Source organism: Ixodes scapularis, unplaced genomic scaffold (assembly GCF_016920785.2).
Source record: "Ixodes scapularis isolate PalLabHiFi unplaced genomic scaffold, ASM1692078v2 PGA_scaffold8__174_contigs__length_109621045, whole genome shotgun sequence".
NCBI lineage: Eukaryota > Metazoa > Arthropoda > Arachnida > Ixodida > Ixodidae > Ixodes > Ixodes scapularis.
This window is the reverse complement of record NW_024609883.1, coordinates 72483352-72503498: the sequence shown is the minus strand read 5'-3', so window position 1 is coordinate 72503498 and position 20147 is coordinate 72483352. Positions and strand designations below refer to the sequence as shown.

The window sequence follows — 20147 nt, the reverse complement described above, 5'->3', positions numbered from 1 at the left end:
ATTAAAATAACTCGTGAAATAATCCGATTCCCGAAATGCTCTCCGGGATTCTAAAAATAGACCAAGCCTGCTATCATTTGTGGTGGGATAGAGTACGCTCAGGGTTGAACTCTAGGTTCCTCGGAGCGGCGCCTTTGCCCATATTTTCGAACCACGCCCCCTTTTTGGCCGATTTTGATGGGAGAGACCCTGTTCCGATTAAAATACCTCGCGAAATAATCCGATTCCCGAAATGCTCTCCGGGAGTCTAAGGATAGACCAAGCCTGCTATCATTTGTGGTGGGATTGAGTACGCTCGGGGTTGAACTCTAGGTTCCTCGGAGCGGCGCCTTTGCCCATATTTTCGAACCACGCCCCCTTTTTGGCCGATTTTGGTGGGAGAGACCCTGTTTCGATTAAAATAACTCGTGAAATAATCCGATTCCCGAAATGCTCTCCGGGATTCTAAAAATAGACCAAGCCTGCTATCATTTGTGGTGGGATAGAGTACGCTCAGGGTTGAACTCTAGGTTCCTCGGAGCGGCGCCTTTGCCCATATTTTCGAACCACGCCCCCTTTTTGGCCGATTTTGATGGGAGAGACCCTGTTGCGATTAAAATAACTCGCGAAATAATCCGATTCCCGAAATGCTCACCGGGATTCTAAGAATAGACCAAGCCTGCTATCATTTTTGGTGGGATAGTGTACGCTCAGGGTTGAACTCTAGGTTCCTCGGAGCGGCGCCTTTGCCCATATTTTCGAACCTCGCCCCCTTTTTGGCCGATTTTGATGGTAGAGACCCTGTTCCGATTAAAGTAACTCGCAAAATAATCTGATTCCCGAAATGCTCTCCGGGATTCTAAAAATAGACCAAGCCTGCTATCATTTGTGGTGGGATAGAGTACGCTCAGGGTTGAACTCTAGTTTCCTCGGAGGGGCGCCTTTGCCAATATTATCGAACCACGCCCCCTTTTTGACCGATTTTGATGGGAGAGACTCTGTTCCGATTAAAATAACTCGCGAAATAATCGGATTCCCGAAATGCTCTCCGGGATTCTAAGAATAGACCAAGCCTCCGTCATTTGTGGTGGGTTAGAGTACGCTCGGGGTTCAATTCTAGTTGGAAAACAGCGCGACTGGGACGAGGACACACAGAGATGAAGAGGACACAAGACAAAGCGCTGACTAGCAACTGGTTCGTTATTACAACATAACGAAGGATGACAATGAAATGAAAAACAGTTTTCATTTCATTGTCAACATTGCCTACAACATCATGAAGAGCAACAGTTTGTGTGTGAGCCAACCTTCGGTGACTATGACTAGGTAACCCAAGCTCAGGGTAACCCAAGCTCTTGAGGAAAGAACACTAGTCAACAATCGGATGGAAAAGAAAAAAAAAAAAAGAAGAAAGGGGCATATTCCACGAGGCGTCAAGCAAGCGCGCGAGCATTTGACTCCATGTGTTTCATTTCATTGTCATCCTTCCTTATGTTGTAACAACGAACCAGTTGCTAGTCAGCGCTTTGTCTTGTGTCCTCTTCATCTCTGTGTGTCCCCGTCCCAGTCGCGCTGTTTTCCAACATGAACTCTCACCAACTCGCCCAGTTATCGATCCTTTTCAATTCTAGGTTCTTCAGAGGGGCGTCTTGGCCGATATTTTCGGGCCCCGTCCCCTTTTTGACCGTCAATTCTAGCTGGGGTCGAGCGGCACCGTCGGCAGTTTTTGTTTTACACAAGCTAATGCATGGGACTCTTCGGGAAAAACTGTGAAAACTGCAATTTCCTAGTAGGCTGTTTTGGAGGATGAGAATTTTATCCTGTTTTCTGGGCATGAGAGTATATATTCTGGTCTCAAGTATCAAAAATGATAGAACACTAGTATATTTTATTAAATCCTTCGTGGTTGAGGGTCGAAGGTTGTGATTTTGTTTGGTGTAAACTGCGATGCGGTTCAAGAAGACAAGGGTGTCCGAGAGTCAATGTGGAGTCGCTCGTGATCTGGACATCATCAGAGGTTAGCAGGCGATAAGTTGGCTTTTACTGAGGACAGTAACGCGCAACGTGCTACTAAAGCACTGCGGCAATCATTGAGCTCGCGCTGAAGGCGGAGCTTCTAGTCTAATGCGAAAAAAGTATACATTAGCGATCTTTGTTGCCAGTACTGCAAGAGAAGCTGACTTGCAAAGTGACCATCTTGCGCGTGTCACGCGCGCGGAGCGTATTTGCCGAAAAAAAAAATAACGAAAGGCAACACCTCCCGCGGCTCGCGCGCATTTAAGTGGTCAATTTTAATCTCCACCGTACCTAGAAAGCGTGACAAGCTCTCACGAGGACCGCCTCAAGAAACCGTCAAACGCCCACACCATATATAGCGAACTAGGTCCCGCTAAGTTAAAAGTTACGAATGCATTGCAGAAATGCAAAATTTGACGGAAAAGGTATCGCCCACAAAATTTAGCTCACGGTTGTCACGTGACATTATCAGTGAGCTGTGACCACGTTTCTTCATCAGCATACCGTCGTCACGTGATACCAACCATTTAACAATGTCACGCTATACTACACAAGGCACGTGACTTGACACCATGGCGTGACACTAAAAATCACGATGTCAAGATACTATGACATAACTCTACATTGTGTCACGTGACGTGACGTTATGACGCGACACTGTGACATCACGTGCCCCAATCACGTGACCATCGGACATATTGTACGTATGAAAGGGTTTAGAAAATCCCATAAACAAACACCCAGCGCAGCTCATAACACGCTGCTCATTTTGTGTCTTGAGTATGCCCAAAGGATTAAGATGAATTTTAATTAATTACATTATGGTCATATTTAAATAACTCGTTGAAGAACGGCAACTCAAAAATGTGTTCACACGTTCACTTAAAAAACACATCATTATTATAGCTGCGCGGTAGAAGTCCGCGTAATAATTTTTCTTTTCGTGTGCGTGGCGTTAGTGCTGCTTGATATCTTTTTTTTTTTACCTTGATTTGAGAAATTAGATGTAATATCGTATCTTCCTTACAAAAAAATGCTTTCACGTCCTGGAGAAACGTTCATGCTCCACCGCAAAACAAATTCGTATTTCATTTATATTTTTTATTCAGGAGCCCCAGGTTCGAACCCGAGGTTCGAACCCCGGGGGTTTGGCAATTATGTGCTAGGAATGAGTGATGCACATCTATCATGCACCATTTATGGTTATATTAATTCAGTTACTTTCTTATTATGCGCGAGAAACAGCTTTTTACTGCTCAAAACAGCCCTGAATTCATTTACAAAGCCTGCCTTTTGTTCTTTTAATGACCTGGGCGCTTTGTAGAATTAACGGATTGCGAAGAAAATAGTACCATGATGTAGCTGGAGAACTGGAGCTTATATAACCGTTGAGAGCAACTCGGAATACGGAGTAGTTAGTTTATAAATAGAGTTTTAACTCAAATATTTCTCTGTAAATCACCGTACTCCCATACGTATAATGCATTTTTTTCCGATTGCCAGTTGGCTCTATTTATCTTAGACATACAGTCCTTAAATTTAGCACAATGAACAGAAAAGGTATCTATTAAAAAAGTGCGCTGAGAGCAATATAATGCACCGCTTAGAATTTCGTGAAATAAAATAAATCTAGTTCGTCCCATTGAGTTACGGGCCGTCCCGCCACCGCTGCCGATAGATGGCGCAAGTAGTGTCGGCGCGCTCCTGTCCCAAAATCCTGGGTATGCGGCCTAACACGGGAAGGTTAGAGGAAATACAGAAGTTTCCCACGACGACAAATGAAACTAAGAAGACTAATTATACTTCTATATGTGTCACCGCTTTCATAGATTCCAAACTAATCATTTTCCTGTTGCATTTCCTTTGTTCCGCCAGGGTGGTCAATACGTACTGAATCTCTTGGACACCTACTGTGCTGGCGTGTCTGCGCTCTTCATCGCAATGTGCGAAGTAATCGCACTCATGTGGCTTTACGGTGAGTAAATATGAGCACACGCTTTTCTGGACGAGGGCTTACAATTACGCTTCCAACAGTCGTTAATGGTTCTCACTATTGCAGTTTCATCGTGGAAACAAAGAAGAAGAACAAAGTTCAGTCAGAATTTATAATGGGATAAGTTTTGCGTACCCTGTAGCAGAAAGCTAAGCAAGCGTCATCTTGGATGTCTTTAATAAGTACTTTTATTGTACGAAGTAATGGCCGAATGTCTAAAAAAAAACAGGTTTTTTTTTCTTTTTAGACGCCAAAAGAGACCACGCATTGCCGAAATGCCGGTGACAGGTCCAGGATGTAGTGTTAGTGGTTGGGACCCCCGACGCCAAAATTTTATAACTTGGTGTTATCAAGTTCTAAAGTTATAAGCGATTTTGGAACATTTGTAATGAAGCAATCAGGTTCGTTCGCCCGCAGCTGACGTTATTTATCTCCGCGTATTCGTGGCTTCGTATATGCTTCGTATATATATATATATATATATATATATATATATATATATATATATATATATATATATATATATATATATATATACGGGGTGTTTTGTTTTAAGCTTAACATATTTGTTTAAAAAAAAACGTGAAAGTTAAACTTATGCCGTTTGTGGAGGTGAGATATACGGCCAGGGGGACATATTATAGGGGTCTAATCGTAACGATCAATCGACTAGTTAATTAAAATTTGTTAATTAACTTTTTAATTAATAAAAATAGACATATGGTTCCAATTAGAAACTTGCTCAGCGTCATCGAAAACCACTAAATCAGTAATTTTCAGACAGACTTTGAGCGCGTGAGAAGCGTAGTAGCGCACTAAAGTTACCACTCGTGGAGCAGGTACAAAGCTAGCGGTTGTGATAAGGCGCCCGCGCAATTTTTCCGTTTCTTATCTAGCCCCAGCCTTATAGCTGCTCCACGAGCGGTAACTTTAGTACAATACTACGGTTCTCACGCATTCAAAGTCTTTCTGAAAATTACTAATTTAGTGGTTTTCGGTGTTATGATTGGAACTATATCTCTCTTTTCACTAATTAAAAAGTTAATTAACGAATTTTAACTAATTAGGCGACCGATCGTTAAGATTAGCCCCCTAGAATATGTCCCCCTGGCCGTATAACTCATCTGCGCAGGCCGCATTAACCTAGCTTTCATGGTTTCTTTTTAAACAAATCTGTTAAGCTTAAAAAAAAACACCCTGTATATACAGGGTGTCTTTTTTTTTTTGTTTTTTTTTTAAGTTAAACAGATTTGTTTAAAAAAATCTGCGAAAGTTACATTTATACCGCTTCTGCAGATGAGCTATACGGCCAGGGGGACATATTATAGGGGGCTAATCTTAACGATTAGTCGTCTAATTCATTAAAATTCATTAATTAACTTTTTAGTTAATGAAAATAGACATATGGTTCCAATTAGAAACTTGCTCAGCGTCATCGAAAACCACTAAATCAGTCATTTTCAGAAAGACTTTCGGCGCGTGAGAAGCGTAGTAGTCTACTAAAGTTATCACTCGTGGAGCAGGTGCAAGGCTGGGGCTAGATAAGAGACGGAAAAATCGCGCGGGCGCCTTATCGCAACCGCTAGCTTTGTACCTGCTCCACAAGTGGTAACTTTAGTGCACTACGACGCTTCTCACGCGCTCAAAGTCTTTCTGAAAATTACTGATTTAGTGGTTTTCGATGACGCTGAGCAAGTTTCTAATTGGAACCATATGTCTATTTTTATTAATTAAAAAGTTAATTAACGAATTTTAGTTAATTAGTCGACTGATTGTTACGATTAGCCCCTATAATATGTCCCCCTCGCCGTATAACTCACCTCCACAAGCAGCATAAGTGTAGCTTTTAAGGCTTTTTTAAAACAAATCTGTTAAGCTTAAAAAAAACACTCTGTATATATATATATATATATATATATATATATATATATATATAATCAACGTCTTTCTTGTGTATTGCTCAGCGGACAACTTTTGATTAGTGGTAAAAAGTGACGTAAAACCGTGCTACCTTTTTTTGTTGTTATTTTGACGTATCACATGAAGTATAGATTTGAAAAAGTTCCGTTATGATTGGAACTCAATATTTAAGAACTTCACTTGGTAAGCAATTGTTTAATTGAACCTTAACTCTAAGAGATCAGTATTTTTTATTCGCTCTAGTTTTCTGAAAACTCTGAGAATGCAAGAAATGCAATCTCTAAAAAAAAAGTACTGATGTAGTAAAGATATGCCATGCCTTTATTCACGAAACTTGGTCGGCAGCATTCTCGAGATAAATAGAGATAGGGCCAAGAACAATTCTCGTTGCGTGCATTTACGGTAATTTCGTTCAATATACCGATATTGTTAAAATGGTTCTCAAATATATATATATATATATATATATGTATATGGGTGGTTTCATCTCAAATCGTGCAGGCAAAAAAGGTCGAATTTTTAATTTCGATGAAAAACATATATGTTATGGCGCCGTTTCTAAAACCGCAGTCGCCACAAATCGCAAGCTCGTCGGATTTTTTGTTCTCGACTTATGAATTTTTAAAGAGGCCGCGGCGATAAGCAGTGTTTTTCACACCCGTCGTGGGTCGGATGTTTCGCTTGATCTCCCGCCATGGATTTTCAGTCCACATTATATTAACTTTTTTCAAGTACTCTGTGTACACATTTAAAAGGCTCCAATACCATGAAATAATTTTAGGCGTTTTGGTTTTTTTCTGTAAAAATGTCAAAAAAGCCTCCTCGGTCAATTGTTGACGAACTTTGACAATTAATTACTGGCGATCTACTTGGGTTACACCAATATTTTTTATGTCCACGGAGAGCCCAAAACACGCTCTTTATATTTATTATAAAATGACTTGGCTGTATAAAATATATTTTGCGTTACATTTACGTTAATATTATGCAAAAACCAAAAAGTGCCATTTTTCAAATTGATTTTCTCAAAAAACCCATTTTTTATTTTTTTTATTTTTTGTTCAAATATAGATATGATAGTTGTCTACACGAAAATAAAGCCTAGAAAGTGTATATTTTGTTTGTATGTTTTGTATTTAGGCCTCAATATCGGAAAAAAGACGTCTTTGTTTTGCAAGACCTAAGTCAGACATAGCGACCCATGCGTCTCTATGAATTGTGAAAAAGTTTTCTTGAATTTTCTTCTGCATTTTGTAATCAATTATAAACGGATTTTATGGTATTGAATATTTATGTATGTTTTGATAAGAGCGGGAACCAGAAGATACATATCTAACGAAATCAATAACCAAAAGGCACAGACGTTGTATTGTTTCGATTTATAAACCTTTCACAGTAAACTAGCACGACTAGCTATTAGCTGTCATATTACTAAGAGAAAGAAAGTCACCACATCGTCGATATATTATATACAATTCTTTCCGAAACCAAACACTGGGGGTTTGTTCACCGCACATCGCACAGGTCACCAGGGAATGTCCTTTCACTTCCGTAATACACAAAAGTGGTGACACAGAAACGGTCCGAAACACACAGAGAGTGTGTCATGGAGAGGGGTAGGAAATAAAAATAAATAAATAGGAATTAAATTGCCCAACTCCGATCTTAACGAAAATTGCGTTAAAAAAAAATAAAGTATTTAGGTTCGAGCGGTGGCAAGACGATAGGTCCACGCCTGGTGGAGAGTCAGACAAAGAAGTCGACGGCACGTAAAGGTAAAACAAAAAAAAAATCTAAAACTTAATAAAGACGAGAAAACTCAGCCGCACATGGCAAGAACAATCACCGCCAGGATCACCGCCATGACGAAATGAACCCAACAACTGAACAGTGCTAACAAACAGTTAGTAAGAAAACATTGAAAAAAAAACAACGTTCAGAAAAAACCGCACCCGAGAAACAAAGTTCAGCGGGGCGAAGAAACACACACGAGTCGGTCCCACGACACTGAAGTCTGGCAGGATGACGGCGTCCAGATGATGCTCGAATCTGTTCCTCCCTCTATTACGCACATCCACGACGGCTGTGCGGAACAGTGGCTGTGAGAAAGAAAGTGAAGAATAGATTCGAGCAGGCGATGCGCGAGAAGGTAACCGAGACTATGACTCAAGCTTCATATCGGGAGAGGAGCTTTCGAGGTCGTTTCTGCAGTTACTCAAACTTTCTCTTTCCCCTTCCCTTTTTCAAAAGAACACGTCAGCCGGCGCTAACTTTTCATCTCGGGAGAAGCCCACTCTTCACAAACGGTTATAGTTGACAAGGAGGCTGACTTCGACCCAACTAGTCTCCGGGCAGAGTACAAACACAAGTATATTTACCAACACGCTCGTTTTAATGTCGATCTCCGGGTTTTGCTGTTTCCAAAAGAGATAACCCTTTATAAGGACAGAACGAGCGGGTTGGTGGGGATAATTAAACTTAAACAGTCCCTTCTCGTTTTCTTCGTCAAGTTTAATAGATAACCCTTCGGTGCTATCGGATCTCCCCTGAGAGAGAGAGAGAGAGCACGGCCGTTTCAAGGTAAGGATAGGGCGCTCGAAGCTAGGGGAAACAGGCGGTATCGTTTCACGCATGCACGGATGGCTGGTTTCAAATTTCCCCACATCCCTAACGAAACCGGCCCATCTTCGTGTGTGCGTCTGCGGGATTTCTGTCCCGCGCCGCCGGTTTTAGCGCGCACGCGGCGTTGTTTTGGCTGGCAGAACAGTTGTTGACCGTCGATATTGTAAGGCCGTGGTGTCCTCATCCTTTCAGGCAACGATTCCTTTGCTTTGCCTTGTGCAATACTCTGACTGACTCCTCCTGGGTGGCTGTCACTGTTCGCCGTGTCAACGACACAATCGTACCATTTCACTCCTCGTGACACAGGGTGCGCTGCTCGCTTTACTGTCACGGGCCGTCCTATCTAACACAACGAGCGCGAAAAGTCGTGGTCATCTGCTGGCTCCGAAAGGGCGGGACGTTCATGCAGGTCAATGAGGGCCCCGAATCAATACGACGTCTACCGACTCCTACACGTAAAAAATTAACGACACCTGCTGGTCTGTTAAGAAGTGTTGCTTTCTCTTTTTGGAACTCCTCCGATGTAGCTTGCCGCCTATAATAAAATTTAAATAATCAATAAATATAACAGGGTAGAAATACTGTATTTCATTTTTATGTGGGAACGTTGAAAAAAAGAAAAAAACTATTTCCAAGCTTGTGAAGACGCGCAATTCGCAAGTCTATTTCGAGCCGTAAAAACACGTTTTTGTACGATATTGATGCTTTAATATAGAACATACAAACAAAATATACACTTTCTCGACTTCATTTTCGCGCAGAAAACTATCACATCTACATTTTAACAAAAAATAAAAAAAATAAAAAATGGGTTTTTTGAGAAAATCAATTTCAAAAAAGGTACTTTTTGGTTTTCACATAATATTAACGTAAACGTAACGAAAAAAATATTTTATACAGCCGAGTTATTTTATAACACATATAAAGAACGTGTTTTGGGCTCTCCGTGGACATAAAAATTATCGATTTAACCCAAGTAGATCGCCAGTAATTAATTGTCAAACTTCATCAACAATTGACCGAGGGGGCGTATTTGACATTTTTACAAAACAAAAGCAAAACGCCTAAAATTATTTTATGCTATTGGAGCCTTTTAGATGTGTCCACAGAGTGCTTGAAAAAAGATAATATAATGTTGACTGAAAATCCAGGCCGGGAGATCAAGCGAAACATGCGACCCACGACGGGTGTGAAAAACACTGCTTCTCGCCGCGGCCTCTTTAAAAATTCACACGTCGAGAACAAAAAATCCGACGAACTTGCGGTTTGTGGCGACTGCGTTTTTAGAAACGGCGCCATAACATATATTTTTTTCATCGAAATTAAAAATTCGACCCTTTTTGCCTGCACGATTTGAGATGAAACCACCCATATATATATATATATATATATATATACGTAGACAGCTTTTAGGGCACTGACGTCCGCGTAAGCACAAGAAAAAATATGGGTGACGTAAGTGTATTCTCACATTTGTTTTTTGTACAGGGGTTAAACGGTTCTCCAACGATCTCACGTTCATGCTGGGCAAGTCTCCGCCCTGGCTGTTCAAGTTCAGCTGGGCTGTCGTGTCACCCATCGTCCTCTGCGTACGTATTATCCTGCAGAATACACGATTTTTGGTGTGTTTTTCCCCTCAGTTTTGCAGCCGCTGTATTTATATCGATCATATACGCCAGTCTGAAGCCACCGTCTCTTACTCTTCATACAGTATAAAGCAGCATCTCGTTAATTCAAACTTTCTTAATTCAAACTCACGGATAACTAGAACTAACATGCAGGTTCCATCCTAGGCGCCTCCTTAAGATACAAAAGTCACGTAGTTACCTGCAGACGCAGAACTGTCTGCGGACCACGCCTCGCGCATGTTCCAACCATGTTCATTCCATAGATATGTATATATGCTCCGAACATGCCTGAAGACAGTTTTTTGGTTGACCGATGGGCGGTACCTTTGTACGAGCAAGAGGACCCGTGTAGACGGTGTCTGCAGGAAGTGGTGTGTATGATGTATAAGCGGTGCGGCCGCGGCTCAAAGAAATATGACATGTTCGGTTGCTTACCCTAGTGCATCATTTCCTCGTGAGAAGACAAGATCGAGAGGTTTGTATTTTGTTCCATTTGAACAACTTCTCGTGGCAATGCGGACAATCTGTGTCTCAACAAGCTTACGCTGAGAAGATGTATCTGGTTTTTTTACCGCCCTAGAAAGTTGTAAATCTATGAACATCCATAAACGTATGTCGTCCTCTCAATTTATTCTAAAAAAAAAAAGAAATCTTACATTGTGCTACAGCACCAAAAAGGCTCACACTACACGCTCTACAAAACCAAAAAAGACCGGTGCATCTGTATTTCGGCAAAGCACTTCATTGAGCCAATCCTAACTATCTACGGAGGTAGCTCGGGGAATAACGACATATGTGTTCAAACCGAAACAAAAAAAAAACTGTATGCGCTGTGACATTGAGCACGATGTTTCACGTGCTTACTTCATGTTTAGTGTCTCAGTGCAGCCCGTTTTCTTCCCTAGGTGTAAAATATCTTTCAGCGTCATTCGTTACAAAGCGCCTTCCATAGATTGTAATGATTGGCTCTCAAAAGTGCTTTGCGGGAAAGCAGGCACGCCATGTTTTTTGTTTTTTTTTGCTTTTATAGTGCTGGTATCCAGTGTGCAGAATATTTGTTTCCCATGGCGCATGTCTGTACAGTGAGACGGTAAAGACACGATGCCCTTAAAAACTAGCTTTTTTTTCTTCCATTATAGTTTATGTTTAAGCCTCTGGGATATCACCGACTGTTCACCTACTAACGAAAAAAGCATGGCATCATGTCGAATAGCGACTCGCAAAGTGCTAAGAGGGCTCCTTATAACAGTTTTTATTAAATATTTTTTTTAAGAATCCTGCAATCGAATGGGGCGCACAATAATATATTGACACAGTGTGCATTAGGAAAGCATCTGCAAGCTTCATGAGCACGCAAAAGTAACGAATAGTAACCATATGTGACTGACCACACAACAAAACGAGATTATTTCAAAGGCCAGCCTGAAGACACAACAATCCTCGTAGAGACGGGAGGAATAAAGCAGGAGACCTAGTCAATACTCTTTATGTCTTTTTCTTGCCTCCGGGTCAAGTGTTTCGCAGTTTCAAGCTTCCATTGTGAAGCAATATTTTGTTTTTGAAAGCTGTTTAACTGTTCTGGCACCTCGCAGATTTTACTGGTCTACGGCGTGGTGCTCTCCAAGCCGGTGACCTACAACAACGTCGAACCTTACCCCCAGTGGGCCAACAACTTGGGCTGGTTTCTGGCTTCGCTGTCCATGATGCAAGTTCCGATCTGGGCCGCCGTGGCGCTCATTCAAAGACGGAAGGTGAGCAGACGCGATGCACGGCACGGCACTGTTCAGAATCGGCATGCATACAGCATTTCCAAGGCTGATCGTCAAAGCGCTTTGAAGCATGTGCTTGTGCAGACATAAGGGTGGTTGTGGCAACGACAAAACTGTAGCCTGTAGTCCAATGATTGTCTTAACTAGCTGTCCCTGGAGAATTCGCCGATGTTCTTATAGACAGTCAAAATCTGAAGATCTGAAGTCCTGGTCATGTTGGCATGACAAGGATCACACGTCCTTTTCTTGTGAAATATCTTAAGTGCCTATTATGTCAGAGATACTAGGTCCTCGTCACGTTAAAGTTCTTTAGTGTTTGCTTTGCCAACGCTCTTAAGTCCCTACCATCTCAGAGATCCAGACTTGGACGTAGTTCAACTACTCTACTCAAACTACTGTAGTTTAACTACTTTTTCGAGTAACTTGGTAACTTTCAATTACAACTTGATTTGAGTAATTAGTAGTTTAATTTAACTACTTTTTTCAGGTAACTTCTACTCAAATTACTAACTACTTTCGAAATTATATAGTGCTAATTTTGCCCATCACGAAAGTTTGTGCACAGAAATTAATAAGACGCCGGCATATGAAGTGGCATTCAAGAAAAAGGGGCCCCCTTGTTCGGGAGGGCGTCCTTGGGGCAAGGTGGCGACGAGCAGCCAAAACATAACACCGGCACGCACGAACAACAAGCCTTGGTCGGGTATTGACCTAATCTGGTAATGCACGCAGACGCCGCGCCTCCAGGTGCAACCGCGAAAGACGGGGACACTCCGAGAGTTGTTGTTGTTTTCGTGTTGTCTGTCTTTAGTGAGTTCTGACTGAAGCGGTAGGTTCCACGGGAGGTGCCACTGGAATGACCTCGCAGCTGGACGCCTGTTCCCATGGTCGCCTTGTCGTCAGCGCATACGCCTTTGCAAAGCCGGACTCCCCCGCGCACAAAACCTGGTACGGATAATCCGTTCATGGGAGCACGTTCGCGCTTCCAGCTGCAACTGTATACGAGCGACGATGCTTGTTCACGTAATCCTCCGCGTCCTTCCGACCATCCATGCCTGGGAGACCTCCTCTTTGTTAAAAATGATTTACTTGTGAGGCGTGTCAGGCGCGTCACAATATTGTAGTCGCCGGTGAGGATTGCGAGTTTTACCCTTGGGAGATCCTTCTGTTGGACCCGGTGTCAGCGGCGAAGTATACTTCGGTTCACCTTCTGTTAAACCAAAACAATTTTTTTTTTCAGTACCGTAGCACTAGCACTACAACGGGACGCGCAGTCGTCCGGATGATCTCATCGTCGTAGCGCGAGACTTGAACCCTTGACGGTCATGTGCACTCGCTCAGCGTACTCTCAGAACGACGTCGGAATAAAGAGGGGCCAGTCATAACAATCTCAACTTGACGGAGATGAAAGAAAAAAGGAGGAAAGTTTGTTATAAAAGACCCTCTACCCGAGGCAAACCTCACATGTTTCGTCATGGACACCTAAGATGCCGACACTCGCTTACCCGACCCTGCACAGCCTGTTTCTCAAATTCAACGCTGCCGTTCCATCCAGCCCGTCGGTGGAACGTCTATTTAGCTTGGCTCGGGACGCCTTTGGAAGGAAAAGGGGAAAACTCTCCTATCAAGAACTTTGAAAGTCAATTGCTTCTGCGAGCGGGTAAACTATTTTGGCGAAAACGCAAGCCATAAATAGACTGCATTTATTTTAGGCTCGCAGGGTTTTTCATTGATCAAAACTGCTGTTCATTTTGCTACCACGAAAATATAAAAAAGTAATTTCGAAAGTAACTTCAAAGTAACTCGCTACTTTTTACAGTAGTTAGTAGTTTACTCAATTACTATTACAAATGCGTAATTTCTACTCTACTCCAATTACTTTTGGCGTCGATACTCAGTAACTTAACTTAACTACCTTTTTTGAGTAACTTGTACATGTCTGCAGAGATCTTAGGTCCTTGTCACTTAAAAATTACTTTGTGTTTTCTATGTCAAAGTTCTTTTGTCCTTGGTCCTTGCCTTGTCAATATCTTCGGATTTACACTTTTCTTTATAACATGGAGCGATTCTGTAGGAGTATTTTGCGTTAGCCTAACTGAGCTACTAGGAAACTGAGATTGAACACGACGGCAAATAATGCCTTGGCGAGTTAGCGTCGATGCGATCGAATTCAACTGTGTTGGGTGGCCAGCCAATTTATTCTTTTGGGACGCTTGAATCCCGTCTTGGGCATACCCGTTGGTTTTGCATATTTACCCGGATGACGGTTTGTGGCATCTTAGAGAGATAAGAAGGAAACAGCACATCATTTATGACCCTGCATCTGCGCTATCTACTTCCCGGAGTCATCTGTCTGCTGCCTTGCAATATTTCTTGGTTTTTTTATCAATGCTATTATTCCAAACATAGAATATAATAGGAGTGGAACGATAATGAAGCACTAGATGCAAAAGAAACTTGCAATGTAAGCGTAAACCCGCTGCCACAACAATCCGTAAAAAGGAGCGCTGAGCTACAATGGACAGCAGTGTGTCGGCAACCATTCGCATAAAAAGCAGCACGGCAATAGCAATACATAATAAAAGACTGTCCACCTTCGGCAATATGTTTTTTTTTTCTAGATAAAATAATTTTGATCACATAAGCGCGTCCAAAAATAGCTTCAGTGAAGCCAAACTATGTGTAAGATAAAAATCCATAAAGAAAATCTTAGTTTTTATAATGGGATGATTAAATGACACTGAATAGACTGCTCAGATTTTTTTGTCAACTGTTGCCAGAGTTTATATCATAAAACAGTTTTTGTGTTAGATTTTCTGGAGTATGCAAGAACAGAACAGTACGCGTTCAGCATTTAAAATAGAAAGCACTGCTGTCCTTGACGATGTTTTAGAAACCTATCTGGGTTTGGCAGTTGGAATAATTTACGCTTAAAAATATTTGAGCACAATAATGTAAACATGTGCACCAAGTATAAGCCTCAGAGTTGCTTAAAATTAACTTCTGCAGTAGATTCAAACGAGTGGCGTAACCAAGATTTTTTTTTTTTGAGGGGGGGGGGGGAGGGGGGCTGAGGTGGCTAAGGTGGCTGAGTTGGCTGAGGTGGCTGGGATGTCCATGACTTGGGGTGCGGAGAGGGGGAGGGGTATCAAAATGCATGTGTATATTATAGGGTCGGCTGGATTTCGGGAAGGGGGGGGGGGGGCTGAAGCCCCATAAGTCCCCCCCTCCCCCTGGCTACGCCCCCGATTCAGACGCAAATTACGCATCAAGGCCCCCCTGATAAAAACATGCGGGGCGGCGCACTAAGTATATCAGCCTAGTAACTGAGAAAAAACAAAATTTGTTTTAAGCGATATAGTTTTCTTCTTTTTTTTTAGTTTGAGCATCGGCGTAATTTGTTTTCTTGGTATCGTATTGGTGCCCTCCATGCAGAACATGCTCGCGCCACTGGTAATTGAAGGAATATACCCCATGCGTCAATTTACTGCTTGTTACCACAAAAACAACGCAGTTAAAGGTACACGCTGCATGCGTATAGCCCAAACTTGATGCGCTTTGGGCTCTTGAGGGCATTTGGGATGTCTCAGATTACCAGCGGTTCGTGCGTGCTGTGCAGTGAAGGCTCAGTACGGTACCATGAAAACCTGTATGATGTGGGTGCCAGGCACGTAGCCCGGGGGGGGGGGGGGGGGGGGGGCATGGGGCGCTGCCCCCCCCCCCCCCCCCCGGGCTATGTGCCTGGCAAAATCAATTTCTGAAGCTGTGCACCCACCAGGCACGTAGCCAGGATTTTGTTTCGGGGGGAGGAGGGGAGGGGGGGGAGGGGGGGGGGGCGCCCATGACAAAATGCTGTATGAGGGGGAGGCGGGAGAGGAGGCCGCAGCGAAATGGAAGATTTTGGCGGGGGCGGGGGGGGGGGGGCTGCACCCCATGCTCCCCCCCCCCCCCACCCCCCCCTCTTCAGAAATTGATTTTCGCTTCGAACAAAATTTGCTTGAAAAGATCTTGCTTAGTTTAAAGGTTACAAGCTGGTGTATTTAATGAGCCGTCCCGCAGATTTTTTTTTAAGGTGGGCCCTGATGCTTAATTTGGGTTGGAATCTTCCGAAAATTTGAGTTTTGGGCAACTTAGAGATTTAACTTTTTGTTAAACTGTTTTGCTTTTTTTTTATTTTCAAATAACTGGAAGGAAAAATATAGCCGCAGCCCAGTCCAGCCAATTTCTTAAAATATCTTCAAGATCAACAGTGCTTCCCGTTTTAAATGCTAAACATGCCTCGTTTTGTGCTTGTTTACTCCAGAAAAATAAAACACAAGAAACTGTTACATAAAATGAACTCTGCCATCACATGAAATAACAATATCAGCAGAGTATTTAAAGGCGATTTCATTTCAATAACTTATATATGCGTATTTTGTTTCTTCAGAGTTTTTGCGTATACCTAGTTGGGCTTCACTGCAGGTATTTTAGGGAGCGCTCACGTGATCAGGAACTACTTTTTTTTTAGAAGACTAATTTGGCGAACGTCTATATAGAATTTAGCAAACAAAAACAATTCTTGATGCGACAGCATCAAGAATTGATGCTATCGCTTCAATTCACTGGCGACATAAATGGTGATAGCACCATTTATGTTGCCTATAATATAGTCAACTTTCCGGGAAATTTAGCGGAAAATTGACTTCACATGACCAATGCACCAAATCAGGTTCCCCGCTAAATTTAGCGGAATCAGGTTCCCCGCTAAATTTTGCTGTGAGCCGAACACCTACCCAGTGCCCGTGCTTTCGGATTGAAAAATAATCACCCCTGTGGTTTCTACAAAAATGCCTCTACCATAATTTTAGTTTTGTTTTGTTTTTTTAAAGAAACTGGTGGTAATCGGCATCACCGTCTCTGACGTTTGGCAGGGACTGACCACGTTGAAGATCGACAAAATTACGCCGCCTGTGTGTCTAGACGTCACCGCGTGGGGAGTCGCAGGCATTCTTTTTGTTTCTAGAGGGTTAGGGGCGGCGTGTTCGGGGAGGGAGGTGTCTGAATCGCCGATTTCGCGGTTCGTTTCTCGCAGGATCCTCTGAGCGCCTTTCGTCCGACGGACGACTGGGGTCCGGCAGAGAAGAAGCTGCTCCAGGAGTACCACGCCAGCTTGGGCGACGGGGCCCACAACGGGGTGCTCCACATACCCCTGCGACACACTAGCAACGATAAAGAAACATGAAGGAACAAACGCCGCGTGTCTTTCGTGCATATATCTTGGTGAGAGCGGTGGGCGCGTTTCTTTTTGGAACGCCCGCGCCTCCTCCAGCACGCGCGTGCTTGTTGCCTTCTGTCGTGCTCCGGTTGCGCGTGCTTGCACGAAGCTCGCGAAACGCCCACGGGCACGAACATGCGCTCTCTGACGTCACGGCACTGCGGTGGCGCTGCTGCCGGCACTGCGCATGCGCACACGCTACACCTCGAGGGAATCTGGTTTCTGCGCACGCGCAATGCCCACACTTGGTGTGGGCAAGCGCTGGCTTGTTCGTAACCGAAGTGCTGGCCTGTAGCCGGTGGCAGGCTAAGAATTCAGTGCGCGCCGCACCTCTATTTCCAACTTTCTTCCTTTGGAAGGACGTGGTCGCCCGCGCAGCCCAATCCCGGTGAAAAGAAATAAGCGCAAGTGTTCCTCGACTATCTGCGACGAGATGTTTTGGTGGCGCCCTGCTGCGGCTCCCTCTCGTGACATCATTATTCCTTGCAAACGACAAGTACGATGGTTTTTGTAGCGAGCATGCCGGAAGCTTGAGATCATTGCGCTCCGAAACCAACGCTTCCAACACCGTCCAAAGTGAGGTTCTTCCATTGCTCCTATTTCCGTCGACGAGAAATCTTTTGCTGAGGTCATATAGTTAGTATTCGGCCGATCCTGGAAGGTAGTGGAAGGTCGATCACAGCGACACTTTCGATCGCTCACGTCGCCAATGACTCTATTCGGGGATCGAACGCTTTCGAACGCGAACGCCGACAGCCAGGAAAACGAATTTGGTGCTAGCTAGAACGCGTTCAAAGAGCGAGATGGCGACGTGCGCGATCGAAAGCGTCGCTGTGGTCGGTCTTCCACGATTGGTTGAATGCTGACTATGACGCCAGCAAAACATTTCTCATCAACGGAATGGAAGAACTTCAATTTTGGCGGTGTTGGCAGTGTTGCTTTAAGAGCGCAATGATTTCAGGCTTCCACCATGCTCCTTACAAACACCATCGAACTTGTTGTTCGCAAGGTAATGACGTCACGAGAGGAAACCATAGAAGGGCACTACCAAAATATCTCGCCGCTAATACTCTGTTTCATATCAAGTCCGGACACAGCTGACGCTACGAGCTGATGGGACTAATCTGACAGCGACACAAGCACTAAACCAATCATAAACAAAAAAAAAAGGCTCAGTGGCTTGCACTTTCTACGCTGCTTTACTCCGGTGATTTTTTTGGCTACCCCAAGTAAGTATACTTTCGGAATCGCCGACCTTTACCTTTTCCAACATATCATTTAGTATCGCAAAATTGAGAACAGTCATTGTGAAATCGGCAAGTGACAATCACGCCAAAACCGTGATTCAATACCCACGCGTTTCAATGCCGTGACATCAGGGAAAGGCAGGCTTGCAGGTCGAGTGGGAAGTAAAAAAAAATGACCTATACCGAGCACTTGTTTCGTGCTGCTGCGCGGGTGCTGAAGTGAGCATCCATAGCATTTCATTTGACACCGTGAAACTGCTTGTAACCAGTTAGGAACAAAGTCTCCACTCCAAAGACTGAACCCCCGCCTCTTACTGACGTCACTTTTTCAATGTTGCAAGTAGAGACTCTCACTTTAAAGAAAACAGGGTGAGGACCAAAATGGTAAATTCAATAACTTCGCGAAAACCATTTAATTTGGCCAAATATTTGGCTTACTCTTTCAGCGATGTTTGTTTGTGTGTTTAGCTCATTTTCAGGCGTATCGGGGACTATGAAGAAAACGCCGGAGTACCCCTTACGCTGAAGCGAAGTATAGCCGGTACAGACGCTTTGTACACGCGCCAGAGTAGACAGCCGCCATTGCTGACCTTCTCTTGTCTTACTTACCCAGATGCCGAGGCACTGAAGCGGGCGATGTAGGGTGACCATCCTTGACGTTTTAAAACCTACCCGCGTCCAGCGTTTTTCAATCAGTGCTGTCACGTGATACGATCCGCCGGAGTGACTCGGATCCATTTGGGCAAGATTTGGAAGCCAAAAGCAGACAGCGTTCCCATAGATCTTTTCCTAAATTTCAAAAGCACCGAGGTGCATGCTACGAGTGTAGTTACTCGCGCTGCACCTGCTGGCGTCTGCAGTAATAACTGTTCTGAAGCAAAAAGCCTAAAACAAATTTTGCCGTGCACGCGCGTTCGTCAAAAATTTATTATGATTATTTACTTCAAATATTTTATAGGCCAGCGCGCGCGGATCATAGAATAAAGGGCCGCCCACACTAGCGAGAAAACGCGCGCGGCGCGCCGATTGCGTTGAAAACGCGTTCCGCAAAATCGGTTGAGTGGGAAGACAAAGGGCGTGTCTCTGCACGCGCTCCTGGCCCTGACTATGCTACGGCGACTTTTTGTTACTTCCCGCGATCGGCGTGCCACGCGCGTTTTCTCGCTAGTGTGGGCGGCCCTTTACACTTCCAGCGTTCTTCTCGATGTTCGGGTAATTCACTAATAGGTCAATTTTCAGTGGAGCCGAGTTACAGGTTTTTCAATTTATGAGGGTGTTATATACAGTTCTTACATGCTGGCCAACCATGCTGCCGGTATACCGCCCGCCTTTCACTGCTCACTTCTCTCTAATCGTTTCTAGGACTCAACTTCGTCGTCCTCTTTCGAACTCGGAAGGCAATTTCAACGAGGCTGGTCTTCACTTCATACAGCCAAATATTTAGAAAATTTCCAAACGAGGGTTAATTTAGTTTTACCTTGCCGATTATTTGTACCACGAGCAATAAAAATTGTTTGTTAAGCTCAAATGTATGCCGCGCTAGGTCGCGAAAACCAGGCAGCGCGCATTTCTTGGGTTGCTTTCCACGGAAGCCACGTATATTCGCTACAGCCAGTAGGTGACGCCAGCTACAACCCCATAATAAAACAAGGAGCTATCGCTCATCCAGCCCTCGTCAAACTTAGCTAGGTACTTGTAGGTACCTAGTAGATAAGG

At 43.7% G+C, this 20147-nt stretch overlaps 1 protein-coding gene across 1 annotated transcript in view; it reads left to right on the top strand.

Annotated features, from left to right (window-relative positions):
- The window catches only part of LOC8042754 (sodium-dependent proline transporter), a 114348-nt gene extending 97187 nt beyond the window's left edge, over window positions 1-17161 (top strand). The window contains exons 12-15 of the mRNA XM_040220619.3: window positions 3871-3970; window positions 10019-10119; window positions 11751-11909; window positions 17002-17161. Coding sequence (XP_040076553.1) covers window positions 3871-3970; window positions 10019-10119; window positions 11751-11909; window positions 17002-17151 — 510 coding nt within the window. The 3' untranslated portion in view covers window positions 17152-17161. The remainder of the gene's footprint in view (window positions 1-3870; window positions 3971-10018; window positions 10120-11750; window positions 11910-17001) is intronic.
- Window positions 17162-20147: the final 2986 nt, after the last annotated feature.